The sequence below is a fragment of the Sapajus apella genome, unplaced genomic scaffold, assembly GCF_009761245.1.
Source record: "Sapajus apella isolate SASKATOON/1434 unplaced genomic scaffold, GSC_monkey_1.0 scaffold16, whole genome shotgun sequence".
Lineage (NCBI taxonomy): Eukaryota > Metazoa > Chordata > Mammalia > Primates > Cebidae > Sapajus > Sapajus apella.
In genome coordinates, this window is record NW_022436956.1 from 18,285,037 (window position 1) to 18,311,386 (window position 26,350).

Below are 26,350 nucleotides of genomic sequence, written 5' to 3' on the forward strand. Positions count from 1 at the left end.
TCCCTTTCCCTTTCCCTTTCCCTTTCCCTTTCCCTTTCCTTTCCTTTCCTTTCCTTTCCTTTTTCCTTCCCTTTCCCTTTCCCTTTCTTCCTTTCTTCCTTTCTTTCTTTCTTTCTTTCTTTCTTTCTTTCTTTCTTTCTTTCTTTCTTTCTTTCTTTCTTTCTTTCTTTCTTTCTTTCTTTCTTTCCTCTCTCTCTCTCTCTTTCTTTCTCTCTCTCTCTCTCCTTCTTTTCTTTCTCTCTCTCTCCCCTCCCTCCCTCTCTCTCTCTTTCTTTCTCTCCCTCCCTGCCTCCCTCCCTCCCTCCCTCTCTCTTTCTTTCTCTCTCTCCCTTTCCCTCTTTCCCTCTTTCTTTTTCTTTTTCGCCTCCCTCCACTTTCCCTCCCTATCACCCAGACTGGAGTGCAGTGGTGCAGTCATAGCTCACTGTAACCTTGAACTCGTGGGTTCGGGATCCTCCCACCTCAGCCTTCTGAGTAGTTGGTACTACAGGTGTTTGCCACCATGCCTGGCTAATTTTTAAATTTTTTGTAGAGATGGGAACTTGTTTGGCTGCTCAGGCTGGTCTTGAACTTTTAAGCTCAAGGGATCTTCTCACCCTGCCTCCCTAAGCGTTGGGATTACAAGTGTGAGCCACTGTGTTCAGCCTTTTACCTGTAGTTTCTAGTTTAAGATGTTTTAGAAGAACATTGATACTCCATCCATTTAGAGCAGTGTTTTACTACTCTAAATGGGTATAGAAACTTGGTGGGTATAGAAACTTATAGTTCTTATTGGAACTCTTAGAACTTTTATGTAAGTCTGCCCAAGATCATGTTTCCTCATGAGGATCATAAACTCCTCAAATGCAAGTTGATGTGGAAAGGGACTAACAAATCAGCCAGAGTGTTCCTTCACTTTGATTCTGAGGGAGTCTTTATTGTGTTATATAAAGTGTGTTGGAAGCCAGGTGTGGTAATGCACACCTGTAGTCCCAGCTACTCAAGAGGCTGAGGTGGGAGGGTCGTTTGAGCCCCAGAGGTTGAAGCTGCAGTAAGCTCTGATTGCACCACTGCTCTCAAGCCTGGGTGACAAAAACAAACAAACAAACAAACAAAAAAAAAAAACGGCCAGGTGCAGTGGCTCATGCCTATAATCCCAACACTTTGGGAGACTGAGGTGGGTGGATCACCAGAGGTCAGGAGTTCAAGACCACCCTGACCAACATGGAGAAACCCCATCTCTACTAAATATACAAAATTAGTAGAGTGTAGGGTGTGGTGGCGCATGCCTGTAATCCCAGCTACTCTGGAGGCTGAGGCAAGAGAATCGCTGGGATCCGAGAGGTGGAGGTTGTGGTGAACTGGGATCGCGCCATTGCACTCCAGCCTAGGCAACAAAAGTGAAACTCCATCCCCAAAAATAATAATAAAATAAAGTAAAAATATTTACTTTTTATAGAGATGAGGTCTCTCACCCTGTAGTCCAATTTGGCCTTGAACTCCTGAGCTCAAGCGATCCACCTGCCTCAGCCTCCCAAAGTGCTAGGATTACAAACATGAGCCACTGTGCCTGACCTAAACAAATTTTTTAATGTGATATTATAGAAATTTAAAGTTAAAGTGATGTCAAAAAGAGTGAGACTGACTTCTTAGGCAAGGCTTTGCAAGGTGGTAGAATATTAGTAATAAGTTCCCCATCTATCAGAATCTGGTTCTCATTTATGAGTTCTGAAATATACTTTATCAGTTCTCTTAAAATCATAAGAGAGTGAGTATAATATTTATATTTGTTTCCTTAGCATCAAAGAGTCAGTTTGCCAGTGGTAGGCATGGGTGTTTCACCTCATCTTTTTAAAATATCCCGATTTGTGTGATCTTTGGCGTTTCTTTGTGGAGGGGATACACAGTACGTCCTTAATTTACCACCTCAAGTAGTATACAGGATCTTTCCCCAGCCAGTGATTTCTGAATCCTCAGAGATTCTCAGTGTTCCAAGAGATGAGTGTTATACAAAGTGATACTGACTTTTCTATTTTTTTAGAAGTTAATAAATGAAATAATTGCTTAGGCCTTTCCGCCCTCCTTAAATGGAATAGTTTGAGAGCCTCTAAGTAGAAATTGAGTCTGCCTGCTGGCAAAGCGCTGATGAGCATGCTTATGGCTCGGTCATTCCATTTATTACTCAGTTCAAGTAATTGATTACCATAATAGCTTTGACCAGGGTGCAGTTTTTCATTGTATTTTACTAAGTTTACGTCTCTTAAGGATCACTGGATTATATAAAGTATAAGGAACACTAATGTTGAAATTCAAATTGATGAGGATAAAAATGATAATTCTATAATGCCTTAAGACATCCTTGACCAAATTTATGAATTGTCTTCATTTGGCCATGGTTCTTACACAGCACCTCAAGTTGTGTTTCTAGGCCCTCAAAAAACAAAAGTTTAAAAGTTTTACATTACATACATACACACAAAATATGTATACACCATATGTATATACATTTTATACACACATATCCATATCTATGTATATATTATATCCAGTTTTATTGGGAATAAAGACTATCTACATTCATGGTGTATTATTTGCAAAAAAAGTGCTAATAAATAATGACCCTATATTTGTTACTCCATTATTTAAAAACAAAGCATGAAAATAATTCATATAAACCAGTCTGGTTTTTAGTTTCAAAAATGTAAGCACTCCAGATCTGAGGTAATGAAAAGTATTCATCTATTTTGTGTATTATAATCTCAGTATATTTGTGGCTTCCAGAGCTAGCCACAGTGGTTCATGTCTGTAATCCCAGCACTTTGGGAGGCCAAGGCGGGAGGATCCCCTGAGACCAGCCTGGGCAACGTAATAAGACCCCGTCTCTACCCTGCTGCTCCCCACCAACTCTCCATCAAAAAAAAATACGCATATACATATATATATATCTATGGCTTCCTACACTAAACCCGATATATCAATTTTAAATAAATACTTTTTCTTGCATAATTGAAGTAAATTAAATAATGTGGGTCACTTGTAAAATGGAATAATATGAATTTGTTTTAATTCATAGGGAACTTTTAAATTAATTTTTAAGTAATGTAATAACGTAAAATAAAATGTCTTTTACCCACTTTGTTTTTCCCCTCCCCCGCTCATTCCTTCCTTTCCTCCCTCCCTCCCTCCCTCCCTCCTCTTCTTTCCCTCCTTGTCGCCAAGACTGGAATGCAGTGGTGCAGTGATCATAAATCATACAAAAATGACAAAATTATTTTTAAATTTTCTGAAATTTAAAATTTAAAAATTTTTTTTCCTGGGAGGTTTTTAAGTTAATATATCCCTTTGAAAGGAGTTTGTGAGTCAGAAAAGTTGGAAAATAAAAGGTAACTGTACTGATTTCTTTACATTCTAATTCAAGTATACCATGGTTTTCTTGATCAGTTTGAGATATTCTCAGAACTGTTGATAGAATCTTCTTCAGGAAAGCCCCTTTTGTCTATTACATACCAGTTGCCCCTCTGGAAATTTTCTTTAAAACTCATCCAGTGGTTACAGTTATATAGTTAGATGTGTGCTCGTTTCATATGTGTCTCTCCCACTGGACTAATTGTTGCATGAGAGCAGGGACCATGTCTGTCTTGTTCACCTTGTACTGAGAATATATTTATGGTCCATCAGAAAATTGAGGAGGGAGGCCCAGTGTGGTGGTTCACGATTGTAATCCCAGCACTTTGGGAAGCCCAGGCAGTGGATCACCTGAGGTCAGAAGTTTGAGACCAGCCTGGCCAACATGGTGAAACCACATCTCTACTAAAAATACAAAAAGTAGCCAGGTGTGATGGCACATGCCTGTAATCCCAGCTACTTGGGAAGCTGAGGCATGAGAATTGCTTGAACCTGAGAGACAGAGGTTGCAGTGAGCTGAGATCAAGCCACTGCTCTCCAGCCTGGGTAACAGAGTGAGATTCCATCTCAAAAAAAAAATTAAGGAGGGGAGTACTTTATTCCTATTGTCATATCTTCACATTACCTTTCAATTGGGTTACTTTTCAGATGTCTGCTCTCATTTGAAGTTTTTTTTAATTTCTGTTAGTTTTGATCAAAGATAGTATTTTGTTACCTGCTCTTCATTTCTAGGTGACACCTTAGAGCTTCTTAAGTGACAGTCCTATCTTGTTTTCTCCAAAAGTAGGTTTCTGGTTATCAGACCATATGTCTTAGTTTTTAATTTGGAAAATGTTTTTTTGTTTTGTTTTGGTTTTCTTAAAACAGAGTCTCAGTCTGTTACCCAGGCTGGAGTGCAGTGGCCTGATCTGTACTCACTGCAACCCCTGCCTCCTGGGTTCAAGCAATTCAAGAAAATTTAAGGGGACACTGATTTATCATGTTCTATAAAAGGTACACAAAAATTTTGTACCATGCTCACCTACCGTTATTAGAAACTTACCTGATTAAATGATTAGGCTTTTATTGTTCTTATTGATACTCTTTAAAATCATGACTACGATAGTACTCGTTAATGTTTTTAAGAATTCCAGTGAGTACTGTTTGCATCACGTGTACAAACTATCTCATTATACCCTTTCCTTTATACATCTAGTCAATACTGAGTTTGATGCAAAGATCCTATATTGAGGGAGGTGTTTTAGGGTTTGTATGAGAAGGGTTGGATGTTGTTATCTAGAATAAATAGGGTGGAGAAGATTGGTTTATTACCTCATTTAAAAGTTGCCAAGTTCAGCTATTCTATGTGCTAAGGTGCTTTGGGAAAAAAATATATAAATCACTCACTGAAAATGCCAATCTAGTGCTTGTCCAAATCTCCCCCCAAATAAGCTGACTACTTGATTTTTTTTTTTCTTGAAGGAATTTTTTCTTGTGTATGTGTGCTAAGACTGTGAGCCGGGAGTTTTTGGCATTACTGCTCTGTTAGCTCCTGGTAAGGAAGTTCAGCCAGGGGTTGAAGTGATTACTAAATACTGAGGACTTGCCAAGACCTGTTTTTAAGAGTGAACTAATATTGTGATTTCTGAGAACTTTGAAACTCATCCTTTATCACTTCCACAATTCTGAGATCCACACTCTTGACTCTTGTTTTGTTCAATTTCAAGTAAAGTCTTTGGGTCACATGGTTTGGCCAGTGACATTGTATGGGAAAGGCAGATTTAGTTCCTTATTAGTGTCATGTTCCATTTTAACAGTCAATAGAATATTCTAAATCCTATTTATATACTGTTCTTACACCAGTCTTGATCTTTGGTTCTCTGAGTCATTTCTAGCAACAACATTTCTAATTATTAGAAATTAATCAAGGACCTAATTGTTTCTGTCTTCATCTTTGTCTCTAATTGCAAATGCAGTATTGGGATTGTGAATCCTCAGAAGCTTTTAGTTTTGAAAACATGAAGGATCTGTCACAGGGATTTTTGGTGAAGATTTTTTCATATAGGATAAGTGAATATTTTCCCACTTTACTTTTTCCCTCTGCTCCCCACTTCCAAGCTACTTACTTATGCAGCAAGGAAGGGAAGCACAAGTTATCCTTGGAAGGCAGGGTTGGCCGTTGCTCAAAGCTGTACTGTATTGCCTTAGCAGACACTAAGAACACTGGAACTGGCTGAATGTTGTGCCTAATCTGTTTACATCTGCTTTGGATTGTTCTTTGGTTACCAAAAGAGAAGTCAAGGTCATTGCTCTGAAGCGGTAGACCAAATAAGAAAATTTCCTGTTGCAGTTACCCTGATGTATAAATTAATGCCACCCGTTTTTCTCTTTTCCCTTACCACAAACACATATCCAGTTGATGATACACATATTTTTAGGGATATCAGTATCACTACCTTATATATCCCCAGGCTCCTCATCTCACCTCCAACAAAGAATTCCAAGTCTGAAAACTGATAGTAAATTCTGGTATTTAAGCCATCTTAGAAGACAGTCACATGGTTCAAATTAAAGTCTCCTGCTCTGTATTAAGAGAAAGGGATTTAAGTTGCCATTTCAGCCTGCAGAAAACTGCTAACCAACCAGGGTGTTGGGGGTTGGAAAGCAACTTAACAAATTATATTAAGAGCCACTTGCGGGTGGAGAAATAAATGACCATAGACCACATGAAAAGACCAACTTCGCTCCACCCATATGGCTTCTGTTGTGTAGGTGTGTGTATCCATCTTAACCAGCTTCTGTTTCTCCCTGTTCTTCCGTAACTCTTTAGAATATTCATCATTTTAATGTTGATCTGTAGGTCATACATCTTCCTCATTGCCAGTAAGTAAGCAGTAAGGGATGTAAAGTATTTTATCAGCATCAGTACCTGAGAATTATGTAAAACTAACTGTTCAGTGTTTTTGTTATTGTTCAAGATTATATTTTAAAGTCTTTATACTTAAAATGAAAATTTTAGTTATAGAATAATATAAGCATACTATAGGAAATTTAAACAGCAGCAAAACCTTTTTAAATATTCAAGCTGCAACCCTACCTCAGAAACCATCATTAATAGTTTGAATGCTTTTCCTTTTGTCTTTTGACTATGCATGTTTTTCATGCTTATAATCAGTGTATACACAATTTTATATTTCCCGTGTTGCTCCATATAATCATTATTTTTAATGATTGCACATCAAGTATATATACCGTAGTTTACCTCATCCACCCCATATAGTTTTTGTTTTGCTTTGTTTTTTTGAAAGACAGGGTCTTGCTCTGTCACCCAGTCTGGAGTGCAGTGGTGTGATAATGGTTCACTGTGCCTTGAACTCCTGGGCTCCAGGGATCCTCTGGCCTCAGCCTCCCAGGTAGCCGGGACTACAGGTGTGCACTGCTGCACCGGGCCTCATATAGTTTTATTTATGATCTCACCAGTTCTTGGCGTTAGCATGATCCTCACTTTTTCTTTGACATTTATTAGTGCATTCCAAAACTACAGAGTATATTTACTTAACCTTTTGAACATACACTGAATCATTTTTTTGCCTTCAGTTTCTGTGTTTTTTTGTTCCTGTTTTTCACTTGTATAGAAGTTGTCACTCTTCTATTGTTTTTTTTTTTCCTTTATATTTCACCAGCGTTTGGCCTGCTAGCACTCTGCATCTTGAGTCATGTGAACTAAACTTCAGCTTATGGTAGTACAGTTTAGTTTGTGTCCTCTGGAATCCAACCAATGAGAATGATCCCAGGCATTCCCCCTTCCTCTTCCCAGGCTGACTTGAGCTGGAGCAGTACAGCCCTTCGGTTTTCCTTAGGGCGATATTAGCTCTGGAATGGGAAAAGAAGATAGTACAAATACAAAGTGCCTGTGGTTTTGGAGAGATGTTGAGGCTCTGTGTGTTTACTGGCTACTTGCCTTTGGGATTTGAGTAACTTAAAGATTATAATCAGAAAAACATAGGTTTTTAAAAAAAAGTGAGGGAAGAGTTAAGATTATCTGAAAGATTACTAAAACTGTGTCAACTTTCAGTTATACAGCTTTTTAAAAATACCATCTAGGTTTACTTTTCTTTTTTTTTCTGGCTATGTTTTTTTTATTAGCTAGCTTCCTTAAGTTGGACATATTGAAGGAAAAGAAGGAAAACCTAAATATTTTTTATTGTTCTTTTTTTTTTTTTTTTTTTTTTTGAGATGGAGTCTAGCTCAGCCGGAGTACAGTGGCGTGATCTCAGCTCACTGCAACCTCCGCCTCCCAGGTTCAAGTGATTCTCCTGCCTCAGCCTCCTGAGTAGCTGGGACTACAGGTGTGCACCACCACGCCCAGCTAATTTTTGTATTTCTAGTAGAGACGGGGTTTCACTATGTTGGCCGGGATGGTCTCAATCTCTTGACCTCGTGATCCGCCCACCTTGGGGTCCCAAAGTGCTGGGAGAACAGGTGTGAACCACCGTGCCCAGCCTTAAGTGTTTTTGTTAACAGCTCTTGTTTGAACTAAGGAAGCAAGTGATATTATAGACAAAAATGAATTTTTAAATTAACAATATGTGATGTATACTAGCTTTGTCTCTTACTAATATGGGTTACTGAGAAATAGTTATTAGTGTGGGAGTAATACTCTTATTTTTCATCATGTGAGTAATAAGCATATTACTTATACCTAATTGCCATTTTAGCATTAATGATTACACCTATAACTAAAATATTTACTCCTCCTTTAAAATTATGTTTAATGATAACTGGAAACTTCATCATTGTATGTATTCTTCCTAACTTACAGTTTTTCTTCATATGTGAAGATTGCTATTTTCAACAAAAACTTCAGTTGAGATCTCTGTCTTAGCAAGTAGTTCCCAATTCCTACACTCTGAGTTCTGATACATTCATTTCCTATTTCAAAGTATATCTCTCTTTTCTTCCCTTTTTTCCACCCTCTCTGTTCTTAATTAGTGAGTTGTCTGTAAGTTATTTATTGAGTGCTTTCTCTTCCTGTCAGCATTGTGCTAAGCCCTAGGAAATCAGTGTTGAGAAAATCTCTGCCCTCAAAAGCCCTAATGATTGTGGAGCTTAGATCCCAGAGCAGTGGCTCCAAGTGGCAAGAAGTAGCAGTGGAGGAGGAAAAAGAGCTATTCTTTTATCTTTTATCTTTCATTTGTTGTGAAATATTATGTATATACACAAAAAGTTTTCTTTAAGCACGTACATACACTTTAGTGAATCACTAGAAGCAAACACCTGTGTAATAATTGCCAATCAGGTCAAAAACCCAGAAAATTTCATCAGCCCAGACTGTACAGCTCATCACAACCATATCTTACCCCCAAGAGGAAAAAAAATTTTTTTTTAGTTTTGTGTTAATCACTTATGTGCTCTACTTTCTAGGTGTTTTTTTTCTTTTAATAGTTTTGCCTCTGATGTAATGTATTACTCAGGGGTTTTGCTCCAAGGGATGCCATTTATATTGAATATAATGTGTGGTGGGTCCATCCTTAATCAATGTAGTTTTGCTTGTTTTGAACTATAAATAAATAGAATCATATTATTATATTATTTTGTGTCTGTTTCATGCAACCGTCTGTCTGTGAGATTTATCCATGCTGTTCGTATAGCTGTGATTTGTTCATTTTTATTTCTATATAGTATTCCATGTTATGAATATACCACAAATTATTTTTCCATTGTACCTATTTAATAACTGTTTTAAAAGCAAAAGCCCTTTCAGTTTGGGGCACTTACTAGCAGCTTCAGTGAACGTTCCTAAACATTTGTCCTGGCATTGTCTTAAACATTAATGTGTATTCTTAAACATTTAAGAGTATAAACTGAGAAGTGAAATTGCTGGGTCATATAGCATGTCTGTTTTAGTTTTTATTTGGTAATGCTGAACTGTTTCCAGCAGGTGTGAGAGTTCCACTTACCACATGTCCTCTTCAGTGCTTATTATTATCTACTTTAAAATTTTTGTCCATCTGGCAACTGTGTAATGGTTATTTTGTTCTGGTTTTGATTTTTTATTGTTTGTCTTTAATAATAGGATTGAGATTGAGCTTCTTTTTGTGTCTTGGCCCGCTTTTTTTTTTTTTTTGTCAATTGTCTTCTTAAATGGTCTCTTGCTCATTTTTCGACTGGATTTCCTATTGGTCTTATTGATTTATAGGAGATTTTTTTTGTTTCTTTTTGATAGTCTGGATACAAGTCCTTTGTTTTTTTATGGTTGGTTGGTTGTTGAGATAGGTTCTCACTCTGTCACCCAGGCTGCAGAGCAGTGGCATGATCTCAGCTCACTGCAGTCTCGACTTCCCAGGCTCAAGCAATCCTGTTGCCTTAGCCTCCTGAGTAGCTGGGACCACAGGCATACACACCATGCCTGGCTAATTTATTTTTAGTTTTTGTAGAAACGAGTTCTCCCTATATTTTCCCAGGCTGTTCTTACACTCCTGAGCTCAAGAGATTCTTCTGCCTTGGCTTTCCAAAATGCTGGGATTACAGGAGTGAGCCACCACACCCAGCTGAATCCTTTATTTTATGTGTTAGAAATATCCTCCCTCACTTTGTGGTTTCTCACTTCATTCTCTTTAACGTGTATATAAACTTTGACATAATTTTAATGTAACCAAGTTTACCACTTAGCCCTTTATGATTAGTCCTTTTTGTTTCTTGTTTGAGAAATTCTTCCATCTCCTGAGGCTATAAAGATATTCTCCTTTTTTTTTTTTTTTTAAAAAATTCATAGTTTTTTCTTTCCCATTAGGGCTATAATCCATCTGGAATTAATTTGGGGATAGAGTGTGAGGTAGGCAGCCTATGTAATTTTTTTTCCATATGAATAACCAATTGTTCCTGTGCCACTTATTGAAAAATTTATCCTTTTCCCATTGATAAACGGTGTCTACCATTCTTTTCTATGCATGTTTTTAAAAGAAATTTGACTCAGTATTCCTGAAGCATTATGTGTCTTTGGAAATTAATGTAAGCAGGGAAAAGGGTGGCAGTCAATAATAAAATGAAAAACAGTAAACTGTAATAACTAAGGAATTTGCAAGTTTTTTGTTTTTTTGAAACAGAGTTTTGCTTTTGTCATCCAGGCTGCAGTGCATGGTGCTATTTAGACTCTGGCACAACCCTCTGCCTCCTGGGTTCAAGTGATTCTCCTGCCTCAGCCTCCCAAGTAGCTGGGAGTTTAGGTGTCCACCACCACACCCAGCTAATTTTTATATTTTTAGTAGAGACGGGGTTTTGCCATTTTGGCCAGGCTGGTCTCGAACTCCTGACCTCAGGTGATCTGCCCGCCTTGGCCTCCCAAAGTGCTGAGATTACAGGTGTGAGCCACTGTGCCTGGCAAAGTTGCAAGTTTTAATAAAAATAATTATGGGATGTCCATGAATTTAAGTATAAACACATACATAGTGCTGAAAGCAGAATGTGGGCCTGGAATTTGAGGGCACTGAAAACTGGCATTATAGGCTGGATCTGGTTCCTACTAATTTCTCTTTAACCTTTGTACTTCGGATGTTACCTAACTTCTCAGGCAAAAAACAAAAAGAATGCTCATCTCGATGAGATGGTAAATACAAGGTGCTCTAGCACGGCACTCAACAGCGCGTCATTTGAAAAACATCTGTTTAATACTACAAAGTGCAGCACAAATAGGAGAACTGCTGCGCTGGAGAGATGAGTCAAGGGCAGTCCAGGTCTAGGTCTTCCTGGGATCCCTGCTCCCTCCAGGGCTCCTGCCACTCATCTGCATAGCCAAGGTGCATATGGCAAGAAATAAAGACGGCACAGTAGCATCAGGCCAGATAAAATACAGCTTCAAATGACAGAATGAAGACCTTGAACTTCATCCTGTAGACCATTACTATTTGTAATTTCCTTCTTGCCATATGCCCCTACAAACCCTTTATTATGCCCAAGGCAGTGTCTTGCTTGTCACTTGAACTTAGCAAGTTAATTCTAAATGTTCTACCCTTGCTCGTGCTCCCTCCTGACTGACATTCAGAGCACACTTTCTACCGTTCTTCTTTGCCTCCCCAGATTCTGGCCATTCAACCAAGTTCTGCTTCCTTTGAGCCTTTTCCCTAGAACCATCGTTTATGCGTTTGGTTTGTTAGAAGAACTAACATATTGCTATACCCACTGGAAGGGTTCCATAAATACATGTTATATAAATGAGCGAAGGAAATGGAGGAACTTATTTAGAGACATATAAAAAAGACATTAAGAATAAAGGCTTTGGTAAATAATGAAAGACATTGTGAATTAGAGCAGCTCCGGAGCCAAAATAAGATGAACAAGCCTATTAAATAGAAATGATTTTCTAGGTTCAAGTTGCAGATCAAGCTTAAACTCTAAAGCTTTTCTTGGCTGGGTGTAGTGGCTGATGCTTGTAATCCCAACACTTAGGAAGGTCCAGGAGTTTGAGACCAGCTGGGACAACATAGCAAGACCCCTATCACTACAAAAAATTTTATTTTAAATAGCTAGACATAGTGGTGTTTGCCTGTAGTCCCAGCTACTTAGGAGGCTGAGGCAGAAAGATGGCTTGAGCCCAGGAGGTAAAGGCTGCACTGAGCTATGATTGTGCCACTGCACTCCAGCCTGGGAAACAAAGCAAGCTCCATCTCCCAAAGGAAAAAAAAAAAAAAAAAGAAGTTTTTCTTTACTTTTTCTTTGGCATTTCTGACTTAGGCCAGTGAGAATTCTTCCTCATTCTTTTTACTCACTGCTTTAATTTTTGTTATGAGAATTTTTTTTCCTCCAACTTGGATGATCTTTCCATTTTTTTTCAGTTGTCTATACATGTAGATAACTAAAAACAGCAAAGCTCTTAGTGATTCTGCTTCATGTCTGTCTGTTCCCCACCTCCATTTCCTACCACGCACCCCAGCATTCCCCCAGTACATCGCTAAACTACCAACAAAACCTAAAATAGACTAGTTTGTTTAACTGTATTTTCTCCTTCCATTCCTCTTAAAATGTGTAGCAAAATGTCCCTAAAGGCAAGCAGCTAAGAGAATAAAGAGGAGGTATTCTTTCCATCCCAGTTATTCAGCCCCAGAAGTATTGATTGGAAGGCACTGAATTTTCAAAATGACTTCCAGATTTAGTACATGGTAATAATTTGAGGCTTTCCCACATGGATAATGTAAATGTTCAGAAAATAAGTTATGTTATAGCTGAATGGGCAGCAAATTAGCCAGAATTTTAACTTATAAGATGCAATGGTGAAGATTAATGTGAAATAAAGAGCCACTGGTAGGGAAGAGAAGACAGCAATATGCTTTCAACGAAACCGTCAATTTATAAAAATATGTATGTTGAAAAGGGAGGGTAGGTCAGATTCTGTTATGTTTGGTACATTAAAGAAAGAACTGGGATACCGCAGGCTCAGTAACTAAAGGAATCTGTCCGTATTTGGGAGGTAAAAGATGTCTTGTAGGCAGGGAACGGCAAATTTTGCTTGAATGTACAACACCTTAGAGGTGGGAGTAACAGTACTTGGAATGAGATTATAGAAGACCTCTTGACAGGTTTCCAAGACTAGAGGATTTTGTTTGGTGCATAATAGATGAGAGCAAGCCAGTAGTATTTGGTTGATGAAGCCAGCTGTTTGGATGTAACATAGTGGAAGCAGGTGCTTCTGCAGATGTGGCCCTCTCTAGTTGTCTAGCCCTAATATATCGTTCATTGTCATACACTCATTTCTCATATAAAACCTACTAACTAGTAGCAGTCTAAGCCTGCAGACATTGCTGAAGCTGGTTTCTTTTGATGTTGTTTTCTTTGTAACGATTTCCTGTTTGGTAGATAAAATAACAAGCTCATGCTATTAAGTTTGCGCCTTCTCCTCCCTGGCAAAGTAAAATGCTAGAAAGGTTACTGAACATTAGTGGTTCAAAATGAAATCTGTTCATTTTAACTGCTTATAGGAAAATTTAAACTCAACTGGTTTAAATTCATTGCTTAGCCTGTTGTATGCTGCATTGAAAACACAAACAAAAAACTCCGTGATTCTTCTAGAGTTTGTTATTCAGTCATTCCAGTGTCCAAATCCATCAGGCAGAACAGAATTATTTGCATTTTTCCTCTGCACTGTGGAGAAGAGGAAGGCTGATCATGGAAAAGGATCTGGTGAAGGTTTTTGCAAACCTAAGGATCTTTTTTCTATCTTTTTATTTTTGCAAACCTAAGCATCTCCTTTCTGGATAATTTCCAGAGACGTCAACTTTGCTGAATCTCATTTGTTGGGATTTTTAGCAACGTGTCCCCACTCTCCTAAGAAAAAATCTTAATGGTGATTTGTATGTGCAGACTTTAATTTGTAAGTGAAAGTAACAGTGTTTCAAAAGTTGTAGGTTAGTTGGTAGAGCGTTAAATGCAGTTTTGTTCATAGTCAACATTTATTAAGTGCCCACTTTGTTAAACACTGTTAGATACTGTGCAAGAGAGAAGAATACGGTGTCCTTAAGGAACTAGAGAGAGAGGCTAGATCTTCACAGGAGAGGGTGTTTTTCAGGAGCTAGAAGAATAGGTTATATATGTATTCAAATAATAAAGAGAGTAGATAGGGGACATTTCTTGTAGGGGATCCATGGAGAATTCACAGAAGTATTATTTATTTTCATTAATGAATGAGAATATTTGTCTTCTCATAGAAGAAGCTATAATGATTCTATCTGTGGTCCTGACTGCCACACCCCTTATGATCATTAAGTTAATTTTAGAACCTTGGGAGGGACAGCTAGGAAGCAGAGGCTCTCATTGTTGGCCAGCTGCCATTGTCAGTTTGAGAAGTCTCCAGTAGTCAGAAGGTGATGAGAGGAAATGGTCCAGTGTTTTTATTGCCCAGTGAGTTTAATTTCATGACCCTTTCTTGAGTCTCTGCTATGTATTAGAACCAGTGTTTAGAAAACGACATCTTATTCTTTAGAAAAAGAAAACAGTATCTCCTCCATTTACTAATTAGTGGAGGGTATAAACACATAATACAATTAAGTATAATATAAGGCAGAGTGCTAATGGGATGTAGAGGCGTTAAAAAAAAAAAAAAGACTGTAGAAGCACAGGGGAGGAAGCCATTGACATGGTGTTTTCTGGTAGAAATCAGTTCCTGTACCTCATATAGGAAGTAATATTTGACTGGGCCTTGAAAATGAGTGATATTTTAAATATGGAAAAGAAAGGAAAAGGCATGACACAGAGAGGAAATAGCATAGGGAAGGCATGTAAACACAGGATGTGAATAGTCTAGTGATGCTAGCATGGCCAGGGATAAATTGGAAAGATTGGATGGAGCTGGGTTGTGAAGGGCCTTAAATGATAGTGCTGAGATGAAGACTCTTCTGTAAGTAGAAGGTAGCCAGCCCATGTTTTTGAGCAGGGAGGCAACAGGCTCTGGTTTGTGTAATTGTGCTATGAATGCATGGCTTAGGGGGAAGTGAAATAGACAGGAAGTAAGCAATAGCATCAGTCTAAGCTAGCGATGATAAGAGTATGAACTACAGTGGCAGAAATGGAAATAGAACAGAGGAGGTGGATTCAAGACATACGGAGTTGAAGCAGTGAGAGTTGTATTAGCAGCCTGAGCTGGGAAATGAGAGGGAGACAGGATTTAAAGATGACTGCAGTGTTTCTAGTAACACGGGTGGTAATGTCACTAATGAGGATAGGAGCACTGAAAGCACAGGTATGACTTTGGAAAATGGTGGGGTTGAGGCTTTCTTCCCAAGCAAGTATTGGGGATTCATGCCAGGAACTTAAGAGTGGTACCAGGGCCAGACATATAAATTTGGGGAATTATCCCCAAACAAGTGCTAGTGGAAGTGATGAGATCAAAGGAGAGCCCTGAGAAAACATCCAGTAAGGAGAGGCAGTTAAAATCAGCAGAGCTTGCTGGAAAACACCTTCTATAGAAGGTAGAAAGAAGGAAAGCGAATAGCAAAAGGAGAGTTGTCAACAAGAATAAAACTAGAAAAGAGAGGGAAGAATTTAGAGAGTAGGTTGGTACTTAGCATTTTCAGATGCTGTGATTGCAGGGAGCATGGTGTGTGCCTGGGGCGTGAGGGATTTCTAGCCTGTCACATGGGCATGCATACATAAATAATAGCATTTCTACACCAAAGACTCAGTCCTTTGGCTGGCCGTCCTTGCTCATTGTGTTAGTGCGTCTCCCAAAGACTCATCCCTTCTACCTCCCATCTAATGCCTCTTACAGCAGTAGGAGGGAGAGAGAAGAAGGAAGGGAAATTGAAGCACAAGGGGAGTTAAAATTAAAATGTAAGCATTCTTGCTTACATTCTTGCTTACATTTTAATTTTAAGTAAATCATATATTCTTCCTTTTGAATAAACTACCTTAATTATAATTAATATCACTGTCTAGTTTTTAAATTGTCATAGATGTGTTTGTCATAAGAAGTAAAAATAACACAGAAATTCTGGGTGTGAATTACTTGAATAGGCTTACATGTGTTTCCTGATTCTAATGTGGTCTTAACATCATCCAGTTTCATTTGCATTCTTAAAGGAACAAGTACCATTCGCCTTTTTCTGCCTAGGTTTACAAAGGGAGCTGTACCATTTCTGCTGACATAAACTGATTATGTTTATCTTTGTATTTCAGCTCATCTGTATCTCTGTTTCACTGTTATTTTTTAAGTGTCTGGCTATGTGGTTTCTAAGTGTTCTCTTTTTGCATTTAATATTCACACTTAATGATTTGGAATCTTTAGTGACTAGAGACTAGTGTTTGCTCAGTTACAATAAAAGGTTACAATAATATTAATTATGTCACCCTGCCTTTCTAGATTTTGGTTTCAGTAACCTCTTCACTCCTGGGCAGCTGCTGAAGACATGGTGTGGCAGCCCTCCCTATGCTGCACCTGAACTATTTGAAGGAAAAGAATATGATGGGCCCAAAGTGGACATCTGGGTAGGTAACTGCCTTCTCTTATACCCCACAGTATTAGCTACCCTTGGTTGATGACAGCTGTTCTCATCCTGGAGGGTACATGTGATGCACATGAATTGAGATCCTGGTCACCTGTTCTTTCAGGTCCCAATTCCTTGTGCAGTCTTTTTTTTTTTTTTTTTTTTTTGAAACGTAGTCTCATTCTGTTACCCAGGCTGGAGTGTATCAGTGCAATCTTGGCCCACTGCAACCTCCACCTCCCAGATTCAAGTGATTCTCCTGCCTCAACCTCCCAACTAGCTGGGATTACAGACACACGCTATGACACCCAGCTAATTTTTGTATTTTTAGTAGAGACAGCGTTTCTCCATGTTGGCCAGGTTGGTCTCAAACTCCTGACCTCAGGTGATCTTCCTGCCTTGGTCTTCCAAAGTGTTGGGACTGTAGGTGTGAGCCACCGTGCCCTGCCTGCTTGTGCAGTCTTTCCTTCAATACTTACCTTATGGACTGAGACACAGATTTCAAATTTCCCCTTGGCATCTGCAAAAGAACCAAGGGCCAGCCTGAATGGGGGCCCTTGCCAAGAACAGAGATTCTTTCTACTGTGGCCACTTACTTTATCTCCAGAGAATGAGTACTGAGAAAAATTCAGGATGTTACCCTAAATTAATGCCTAGAAGCAAAGAAGATTGTTAACTGTTCTAAGATAGAAGAAAAAGTTTGTTCCATAACCTTATGCATGACTCACCATCATCTGCATACACACACTACAGTGGTGGTTTTTGTTTCCTCTGTTGGGATTAATTGTGCATCCTCTCTGTTTGGATTGCAGAGCCTTGGAGTTGTCCTCTATGTGCTTGTGTGTGGTGCCCTGCCGTTTGATGGGAGCACACTGCAGAATCTGCGGGCCCGTGTGCTGAGTGGAAAGTTCCGCATCCCATTTTTTATGTCCACAGGTAAGAGAGTCGCTAGCACACAGCTATGAATGGGTTCGTGAAAGTTAGACCCACTGAGTTATCCCAGAATTTAGTGACAGAGTATAAATGGCCTACTTATAACCTTTTTTAAATCCAGCTTGCTGACCTGATGCCTCCAGGAGGCAAGGTTCTGTAGAAACAGAGTGCAGTACACAGGTTTTAGCATCAGATAGCGCTACCCGGCTTTGAATCTGGGCCCTAAGTCTGTATGAGCTTTAGTTTCCTCATTTATAAATTGGCTGAGAGTTTTGTGAGGGCTGCAGTTACTTAAGGATTAAATGAGATAATGTATGTAAAGACTCAGTAGGCCCATGGCATAGCAGTAATGAAATAAATTTTTTTGTTTCACTTCTATCATCCTCCTACCCTTTTTCAGGATGTTTCCCCTTATTGAGTTCTCATTGCAGTGTGGTTTTAAATGCCAAGGAGAAAGGAGGCTTTGCATCTTAGTCTTGCTACTGCTTTATTTCCTATTTCTGTGCTCTTTGTCCTCCAGAATCAATTTAAAAATTTCTTTAATAAGTGGATAGTAAGAGCTAAGTCATGGAAAAATTTAACATTGAAAATAGATACTAGATACCCAGAATTAGCAGTATTTTATCAACATTTATTTGCATATAAGAAGGGAACATTTTAGAGATAATGCAAAAAGTCACATAGTTTTGCTTAATCATCTGTTTTCATTTTAAGGAAGAACATGTGTCCACTGGGTTTAACAACCAAGTGCGAGCCCATGGAAATTGCATTTTAGAATAAAGAGGTGAACCTTGGAGTAGATTTAACTTGTCTCCTTCGAACTGATGACTTCATAGTATATAAGATAGTGCTAAATGCTGTGAGAAAAATACGGTAGAGAAGGAGTTAGGATAGTGGGTGGTAAGTTACATGAAACCCCTTCATGGAGAAAGTAACCTTTCAGCAAAGGCTGAAAAAAGGTGAAGGTGAACACTGTGCAGTCCAGGGGAAGAGCACCACCCCCCCACCCCCAGCTGTTGAGGGGTCAGCGCAGAGGCTGCGGGGAGGGAGCATGGCTGAGTGAAGGAACAGGAAGGAGGCCTGCGTGCCTGGAAGAAAGGAGCGATGAGAGATGAGGAAGAGAGATGAGGTCAGAGAAGTAAGAGGGAGTTTAATTTTGGGGCCAAGCTAGCATAAGACTTTAGATTTTACTCTGACTGAAGTGTACAGGATTGAAGGGTTTTGACGGGAGTGATGTAATCTGACTTTTGTTTTTTCTAAATTGTATTATGAAAAATTTCAAACATACTAAAAAGGTGAAAAAATTATGCAGTGACTTTTGTTTAAAAAAGATCGCTTTGGCTGCTATGTTGCCAGTAGGTTGAAAGGAACAAGGGCTGAAGGAAGGAGACCACTTAGGAGGAGACTTTTTACAATAGCCAGATGAGAGATGTTGGTGGCTGGTTCTCAGTCTGGGGTGTCAGGGTAGAGATGGTAAGAAGTGATCGGATTCAAGAGATGCTACATGCTGTGTGGCAGGCACTGTTCAAAGCAATTCACAAACAGTAACAACTCTATGAGATACATAAGATTATTATTTTACTGGTGATAAAACTGAAGCCAGAGATTAGGCAATTTTCCCAAGATAACACAGCTACCAAGTGGCTGAAGCAGAATTTGAACCCAGGCAGTTTGGCTCCAATAACACTTAGTGTTGGATTTGATACGAAAGAAAGACTCCAGAGTTTCTGTCCGGAGCAAATGGAAAGATGGACTTATTGCTAACTGAGCTGGGGATGACTAGGGAAGAATACTTACATGTCAGAGACATATTTCAGACATGTCAAGTTTGAGGTGCACATCAGACATCAGCGTCAAGATTTTGAATAGGCAGTTGCATTTAGGAGTGAGTTCTGGGTTAGGGATGTGTATTTGGAATCCTCAGTGTATATAGATCATAGTTAAAGCCATGAGGTGAGCTCACTTTCTAGATAGTGGTTACAGAGAAGAGAAAAGGTCCACAGATTAAGCTCTGGAACATACCAATATTTAGAGATGAGGCGGGTGAAAAGGGATCGTAAGAGTGGCTGGTGGGGTGAGCCAAAGGGCCTGCTGTGCTAGGACACAAGTGAAGAAACTGTTCCCAGGAGGAGGGAGGAGGGAGTGAGGAGCTGCCAAGTCAGGTAAGAGGACTGAGAACTGAATGCTGCATTTAGAAACGTGGAGATCATTAATGATTTTGTTTCTTTTTTATTCCCTCCCTCGCTCGCCTTCCAAGATCATTAATGATTCTGAAGTACACTTTTGGCAGAGGGACAGGAGCAAAGCCTAAATCATGTGGCTGCAACAGAAAAGGAATAGAAGGAAAATAGACAAAGGAAGTAGATACACTCTTTCCAGCTTACTATAAAAGGAAGCAGAGAAGTGGTTCAGTATTGCCCTGGCCAGGGTCACCAGTGATCTCATTATTGATCAACTGCCTATCCTTAGTCTTCTTCTTAATCACTGCCAAGCAGTGGTTAACTCTTCTCCCTTCCTCCCCTTCCTTTTCCCCCCTCCCTCCTTTCCCCCCTCCCCCCCTCCCTCCCTCCCTCCCTCCCTCCCTCCCTTGGTCTTGCCCTGTTGCCCAGGTTGGAGTGCAGTGGTGCCATCATGGCTCACTGCAGCTTGACTTCCCAGGCTCAAGTGATCCTCCCTTAGCCTCCCAAGTAGCTGGAGCTACAGGCATATACCACTATGTGTGACTAATTTTTGTTATTTATTTATTTATTTATTTTTGACAGAGATGGGGTTTTGCCAAGTTGTCCAGGCTGGTCTCAAACTCCCTGTCTTTATCAATGTTCCCCACCAGAGTGGTACATTTGTTACAATCAGTGAACATGCATTATCACCCAAAGTCCATCACTTACATTAGGGTTTTCTCTCAGTGTTATATAGTCTGTGGGTTTTGACAAATGTATAGTGACATGTATTCACTATTATAATGTCGCATAAAATTGTTTCACTGCTCCCAAAATCCTCTGTGCTCTGTTTATCCATTTCTCCCTAAGCCCCCGCAACCATTGATCCTTTCACTGTCTCCACAAGTTTTTCCTTTTCCAGAATGTCATGTGGCCAGAAACATACAGCGTGTAGCTTTTTCAGATTGGTGTTTTCCAGATAGTAATATGCAATAAGATTCCTCCATGTTTCTTCATGACTTGAGAACCCACTTCTTTTTAGCGCTGAATAATATTTCATTACCTGGATGTACCACAATTTATCCTTTCACCTACTGATGACATCTTGGTTGCTTCTATGTTTTGACCATTGTAAATAAAGCTACTGTAACATCCTTGTGCAGATTTTTGTGTGGACATAAATTTTTAACTCATTTGGGTAAATACCAATGAGTGCGATTCCTGGATCATGTGGTAAGAGCATGGATAGTTTTATAAGAAAACTCTCTTCCAAAGTGGCTGTGTTATTTTGTGTTCCTGCCAGAAATGAATGAGAGCCTCTGTTGCGCCACATCCTCATCAGCATTTGGTGGTGTCAGCATTTTGGATTTTTGCCACTCTCATAGGTGTGTAGTAGTGTTTCATTGTTGTTTTAATTTCTGTAATGTATGATGATGAGCACCTTTTCATATGCTTATTTGCCATCTATATATCTTTGTTGAGGTGTCTCTTCAGGTCTTTTGGTCATTTTAAAATCAGGTTGTTTATTTTCTTATTGTTGAGTCACTCATTACATTTTAAAACACTTTTTCTTATTGCTTCTGAGAAGCCACATTCTCCAGTTTTCCTCCTGTCCTCTGGGAGCCCCTTCAGTCTTCTCTACCAGAGTCATTTTTCTCTGTTCATCCTTTAGATCTTTTTATCTTTACAATATCTTTCTGGAGCCAATAGCTTCATTGATCACTGTGATGATCAGTCCTCAGTTAACTTTTCGGCCTGGACCTCTCCTCTTGGATCTAGGGCTGCATATCCAAGTATTTGCTAACCATTGGCTTCACATCAGATCAGTGGAAACATCTTCAGAAATGAACTTAACTCCCCCTCCCTAGATGTGCTCTGTTCTGTATTCATTGCTTTAGTGAATAGCATCACCATCTGACCAAGGCCAGCACAAGCCTTGATGCTTTCTCTGTCATCATTGCCACAGCTCATCAGTTACCAAATCCTGTCAATTCAACCCTCCATTCCTATAGCCACCTCCAATACCATACTAATCATCTTCTCTTGCCTCAGTTAAACAATAGCCAATTATATGGATTCCTGGTTCCAGTCTTGTCCCCCTCTAATCTATTCTCAACTTTGCTGCATGAGTAATCTTTCCAAAACACAAACATAAAAATAAATAAAACATACCATACACACATACACACTCTCTTACTCTCTTTCTCTCTCTTACATAAACACACAAATCAGATTTTGCCATTTTCTAGCATGAAACTTTTTTTTACCATTGCCTCTAAGGTAAAGTTTACTCCATAAGGTGGCAAGCATTGGCTTACAAACATGTTTGGCTATGATAAGAAAAAATATATATCTTATACTGTGACCCAGAACACACATATATGGATACAAATGAACAAAAGATTTGTTTGCCTGATTTTAGAGATGGGGTCTTGCTATATTGCCCAGGCTGGACTTGAACTCCTGGGCTCAAGTGACCCTTCTGCCTCAGTCTCCCAAGTAGCTGGGACTAGAGGCATATACTACCATGGCTGACAACAAAAGATTTTTTTTTTTTTTTAAGAGATGGGACCACTGTCATCCAGGCTGGAGTACACTGATGTGATCATTGCTTGCTGCAGCCTCCAATTCCTGGACTCAGGCAGTCCTCCCACCTCAGCCTCCCAACTAGCTGGGACTACAGGCAAACACCATCATGCCTGGCTAATTTTTAAATATTTTTTATGGAGATGGAGTCTCACCCTGTTGACCAAGCTGATCTTGAACTCCTAGCCTTAAGTGATCCTCCTGTCTTGACCTCTCAAAGCCACCTTGACCTCCATGAGCCACTGCACCCAGCCAACAAAGAATTTGTTTTTAAAAAAGCAAAACTTACCCTTACTATGTACAGTGCATTCCAAAATATTTTACTCTATTCCATTTAAAAAAACACTGATTTCAACTTAATAACTTGATCTCCTGTCTGCTATTTCAAAAACAATGACATAGAAACACCTTTAAAACCCAACTCCTGCCTATCTCTTCAGCCATAGCTTCCATTCTCCCAACAGTCCCCCTGATTTTCTTCTAGTTCTCTGAACAAGTTCTGTTTTCTGGAGCATTTCCCACTGCCGAGAATACATCTTCCTTATCCCACCCCACTCCACCCACTCCTGTATTTTAGAATTTAGAATTAAAAAAGATGGGATAGAAATAAGAATCTAGATAATTTCTATTCACCCTTCTTGTCTTTAAACTTTCTCTTATCATGTTACTTACCAAGCTTTGTATTGCAATTACTTCTTTCATTGTATGTCTTCCACACCAGACTGAACTTAGTGAAAGTAGAGACGAAAGATGTCTTTTTCACAACAGTCAATGAGCTAGCATAGGACCTGGTGTGTAGCAGGACTTAGTAAATATTAAATCTGAAAACCACCCCACCCCCAGTGGCTTTCATTGACATTTAGAATAAAATTCAAGGAGTTATTATTATTACAGCCTACGAGGCACAGCTGTCATTCCCCTTCCTTGATCTCATTTCCTGTTACTGTTTACCTCCAGTTCTGAGCTCCCATTTTCACAGGGCCTTCCTTGCTGTTTCTCAGACTTGCCAAGCACATATATTCTGGTTCCCTTATGTAGTCACAGGTCCCCTCAGAGAGGCCTGTTCTGGCTCCCCCCTCATTCTGTTTCTGTAATTCTGCTTTTTCTTCATGGCATTTAGCACTACCTCACATGACTTTATTGTCTCCTCATCTCCCATCGCCACTTGACCATAATAAGCATTTGGTTTTTGTTTACTGCTGTGTTCCCAGGGCTTTGGACAGTACCTGGGTTCTGTTAGGCACTCAGTAAATATTTGTTGAATGAATGAATGAATGCCTAGGGTTGTTAAAATGCTGACTCCAGAAGCCCCTCTAGAGAGTACAGTCTTATCCAAATCATAATGTCAGTAGTAATATCAAGAAATTACATTTGTTTAGGGCTTTTGAGTTTATAAAATAATTTCTTTTTTTAATTAATTAATTAATTGATTGATTCTTTAGAGACAGGATCTCACTCTGTTGCCCAGGCTGGAGTGCAGTGGCAAGATCGTGGCGCACTGCGACCTCCGCCTCCCAGGCTCAAGCCATCCTCCCACCTCAGCCTCCCGAGTAGCTTGGACTACAGGCACATGCCACCATGCCCAGCTAATTTTTGTAGTTTTTTGTAGAGACAGGGTCTTGTTATGTTGCCCAGGCTGGTCTTGAACTCCTGGACTCAAGCAGTCCACCCACCTTGGCCCCCCAAAGTTCTGGGATTACAGGTGGGAACCACTACACCCAGCCAATATATCTTTTTAAAAACATTTCAATTTTTATATTGTTAGCAACAAGGTCTTATTCTGTCACCCATGCTGGAGCCTAGTGGTGTGACCATAGCTCACTGCAGCCTCAAACTCCTGGGTTCAAACAATCCTCCTACCTCAGGCTCCCAAGTAGCTAGGACTACAGGCCTGTGCCACTGTGCCAAACTAATTTTTAAAAAGATTTTTCATAGAGATGATTCTCACTACATTGCCCAGTCTGATCTTGAACTCTTGGTCTCAAGCAGTCCTCCCACCTTGGCTCTCAAAGTGCTGGGATTATGGGCAGAAGCCAGCATATGCAGCCTAAATTATTTTCTTTTACTTAATCTAAGTTGAGCTACATAACTATATCTTAGAATTGGTAATAGCACATATCTTATCATCTTGCTGATGAAGTTTTGGAAGCTGAAGTTTAGAGAAATTAGTTAATTTGCCAAAGCCACACTGGTAATAAGTAACTCAGTATTCAAATTCACTATTTGTTTTACTGCACCATACTGTCGCAAAAAGAGCAAGATAAACAAACCACTTCCTTTACTTTTCCAATGTCCACAGTGTTTCCTGTGAGCAACTTGGATCTCTTCTACCCTCCACCCCCACCACCTCACACCAAGGCAAGAGATTCTTAACTGAACCCTTCCCAGAGCCGGCTTCAGATAGGGGGTCCTGGAAAACGGCTAAGCATGCTGTTAGGCACGTTGTTAGTGCTTGGAAATAAACTGCAGTCGAACTGCTTAGAACTCATATTTGTAAGATGATGTAAGTTAACCTGAAAGCTTCAAGACTCAGAGAAAGCCAACAGGATTATCCCAAACCTAGTCACTCTTTAATCCCAGTTCTGTGGTGTTTGTAAGATTAGTACAGAAAAAGAGAAACAGCCAGGGTAGGAAATGAGTAGATAATTGCCATATTACCACTATGATCTCTCTGGCCCTTGGTAACATACATGTGCTTGGCATTGCCGAACGTCATAGGCCTAAATCCCAAGGCCTTTCAGAGAATACTTCAAAAGGATAAGGCATAGCAGAAGATGAATTCATTGGTTGTTTCGGCTTTTCTTAGCTTAGACAACCTTCAAGAAGTGTCAGGTTCATGTGAAGGAAGTTTAGAGTCTGTCCTGGAGCCCTTTTTCTGCTGCACCGCCTGTTTCTGGGCACAGCTGTATCTCAGTAGACCTGGAGCATAGTCTTCTGATGGAGGGGAGGGCCAGCTGCTTTTCAGCCTGTCAGGCCAACTGCTGTTGCCGTATTACAGGAGATAGTGTGGTTGAGGGAAGTCCTTAAGCACAAGATCCTTCCTTTTCTCAGCTGTTGTCATAGGCTTGAGCTGAGTTTATCTGTTTTTCTTCCTGAAGGATCTAGAAACTCCAGCAGAGCTGGTATAGTGGAAGACAAGAGGGTAAAGGCCCCACCATTTAGCTGCTTCTAGCCAACTTGAATTCCAGAATAGCTACATACAGCTGTGTGGGAGGCCATGCTCTGCAAATAGACGTAGTCAGCTCAAGAATTCTAAACTGCTCTCTATTGTCAATAATGTGTGGAGTGAAGTATCCTCACAATTAGTGGATATCTCTATGCCTGGTCTTGTTTGTTTGTTACAAGTTTCCTTTCATAGGCATCCTGAGACGTACTAAAGACATATATTTTCAAGTTGGAATGACAGTGATATACATTTAAAAGAGGATTAATTTGAGGATTTATTTGAGGCTGGGTTGATTTTATACCACCTGGTTTTTATAATTATGTATATATCTCTTCCTCCTTTCCCCACTAGAGTGTAAGCCTCTTGATTATCAGAACTGTGTTTTCCGCATCAGTATCTTCCATAAAACCTGACAGCCCCTGGTAGGGCATAAACATTCACATTCAGTAAGTGTTTTTTAATAAAAAACTGAATCAGTACTACTTAACTATGGAATCTTATATCAGACTCTTGTTTGTTTGTTTGTTTTTAATGGATTCTTTTTCTCCCAGGCTGGAGTGTAGTGGGGCAATCTCGGCTCACTGCAACTTCTGTCTCCGGGGCTCTTGCCTCAGCCTCCCGAATAGCTGGGACTACAGGTGCATGCCACCACACCTGGCATGAGCCACCACACCCCGCCCAGACTCTTGTATTATATTGTTAACATGATCTAAATTGTTCATCAAACCACTTGGTTTTATATGCCTTTTTTTTTTTTTTTTTTTTAATGTAGAGATAGAGTTTCATTATGTTGCCCAGGCTGGTCTTGAACTCGTAGGTTCAAGCCATCTGCCTGCCTTAGTCTCCCAAAATGCTTGGGATCATAGGCATGAGCCACCATGCCCAACCATGGTTTTATGTACTTTTGTTATATGGGTTATTATGAAGGTGACCAAGTCAAATGACTTTTAGGTGTAAAAAGGTGTTTTGATCTACTACAGCGTTTGTTTTCTATGCCTCAGGTAAAATAAGTTTGATCCAAGCCAGTGTTTTTGGATTAAACTTCACAGAGCATCCCAAAGATCAGCTTGATAAAACCCTGAGTCTAAATTATAGAAGGATTAAAAATTGAAACTTGCTGTTTTCTTGATCTGCTGTGGAAGGTGAAACCTGACCTGGCTTCATGTGGTGGC

General features: G+C 39.7%; 1 protein-coding gene and 1 long non-coding RNA gene across 9 annotated transcripts in view; one reads left to right on the forward strand and one right to left on the reverse strand.

Moving 5' to 3' along the window:
• SIK3 (SIK family kinase 3) overlaps positions 1–26,350 on the forward strand; it is a 242,828-nt gene that overhangs the window by 173,993 nt on the left and 42,485 nt on the right. For all 8 annotated transcript variants that reach the window (XM_032285432.1, XM_032285431.1, XM_032285435.1 and 5 more), the window contains exons 5-6: positions 16,211–16,335; positions 17,147–17,270. In XM_032285432.1, the coding sequence (XP_032141323.1) occupies positions 16,211–16,335; positions 17,147–17,270 (249 nt within the window). The remainder of the gene's footprint in view (positions 1–16,210; positions 16,336–17,146; positions 17,271–26,350) is intronic.
• On the reverse strand, positions 17,878–19,815 carry LOC116556235. The gene is made up of 2 exons (XR_004270895.1): positions 19,065–19,815; positions 17,878–18,124 (listed from the first exon to the last, which is right to left on the reverse strand). It is a non-coding gene; the product is annotated as an uncharacterized LOC116556235 (long non-coding RNA).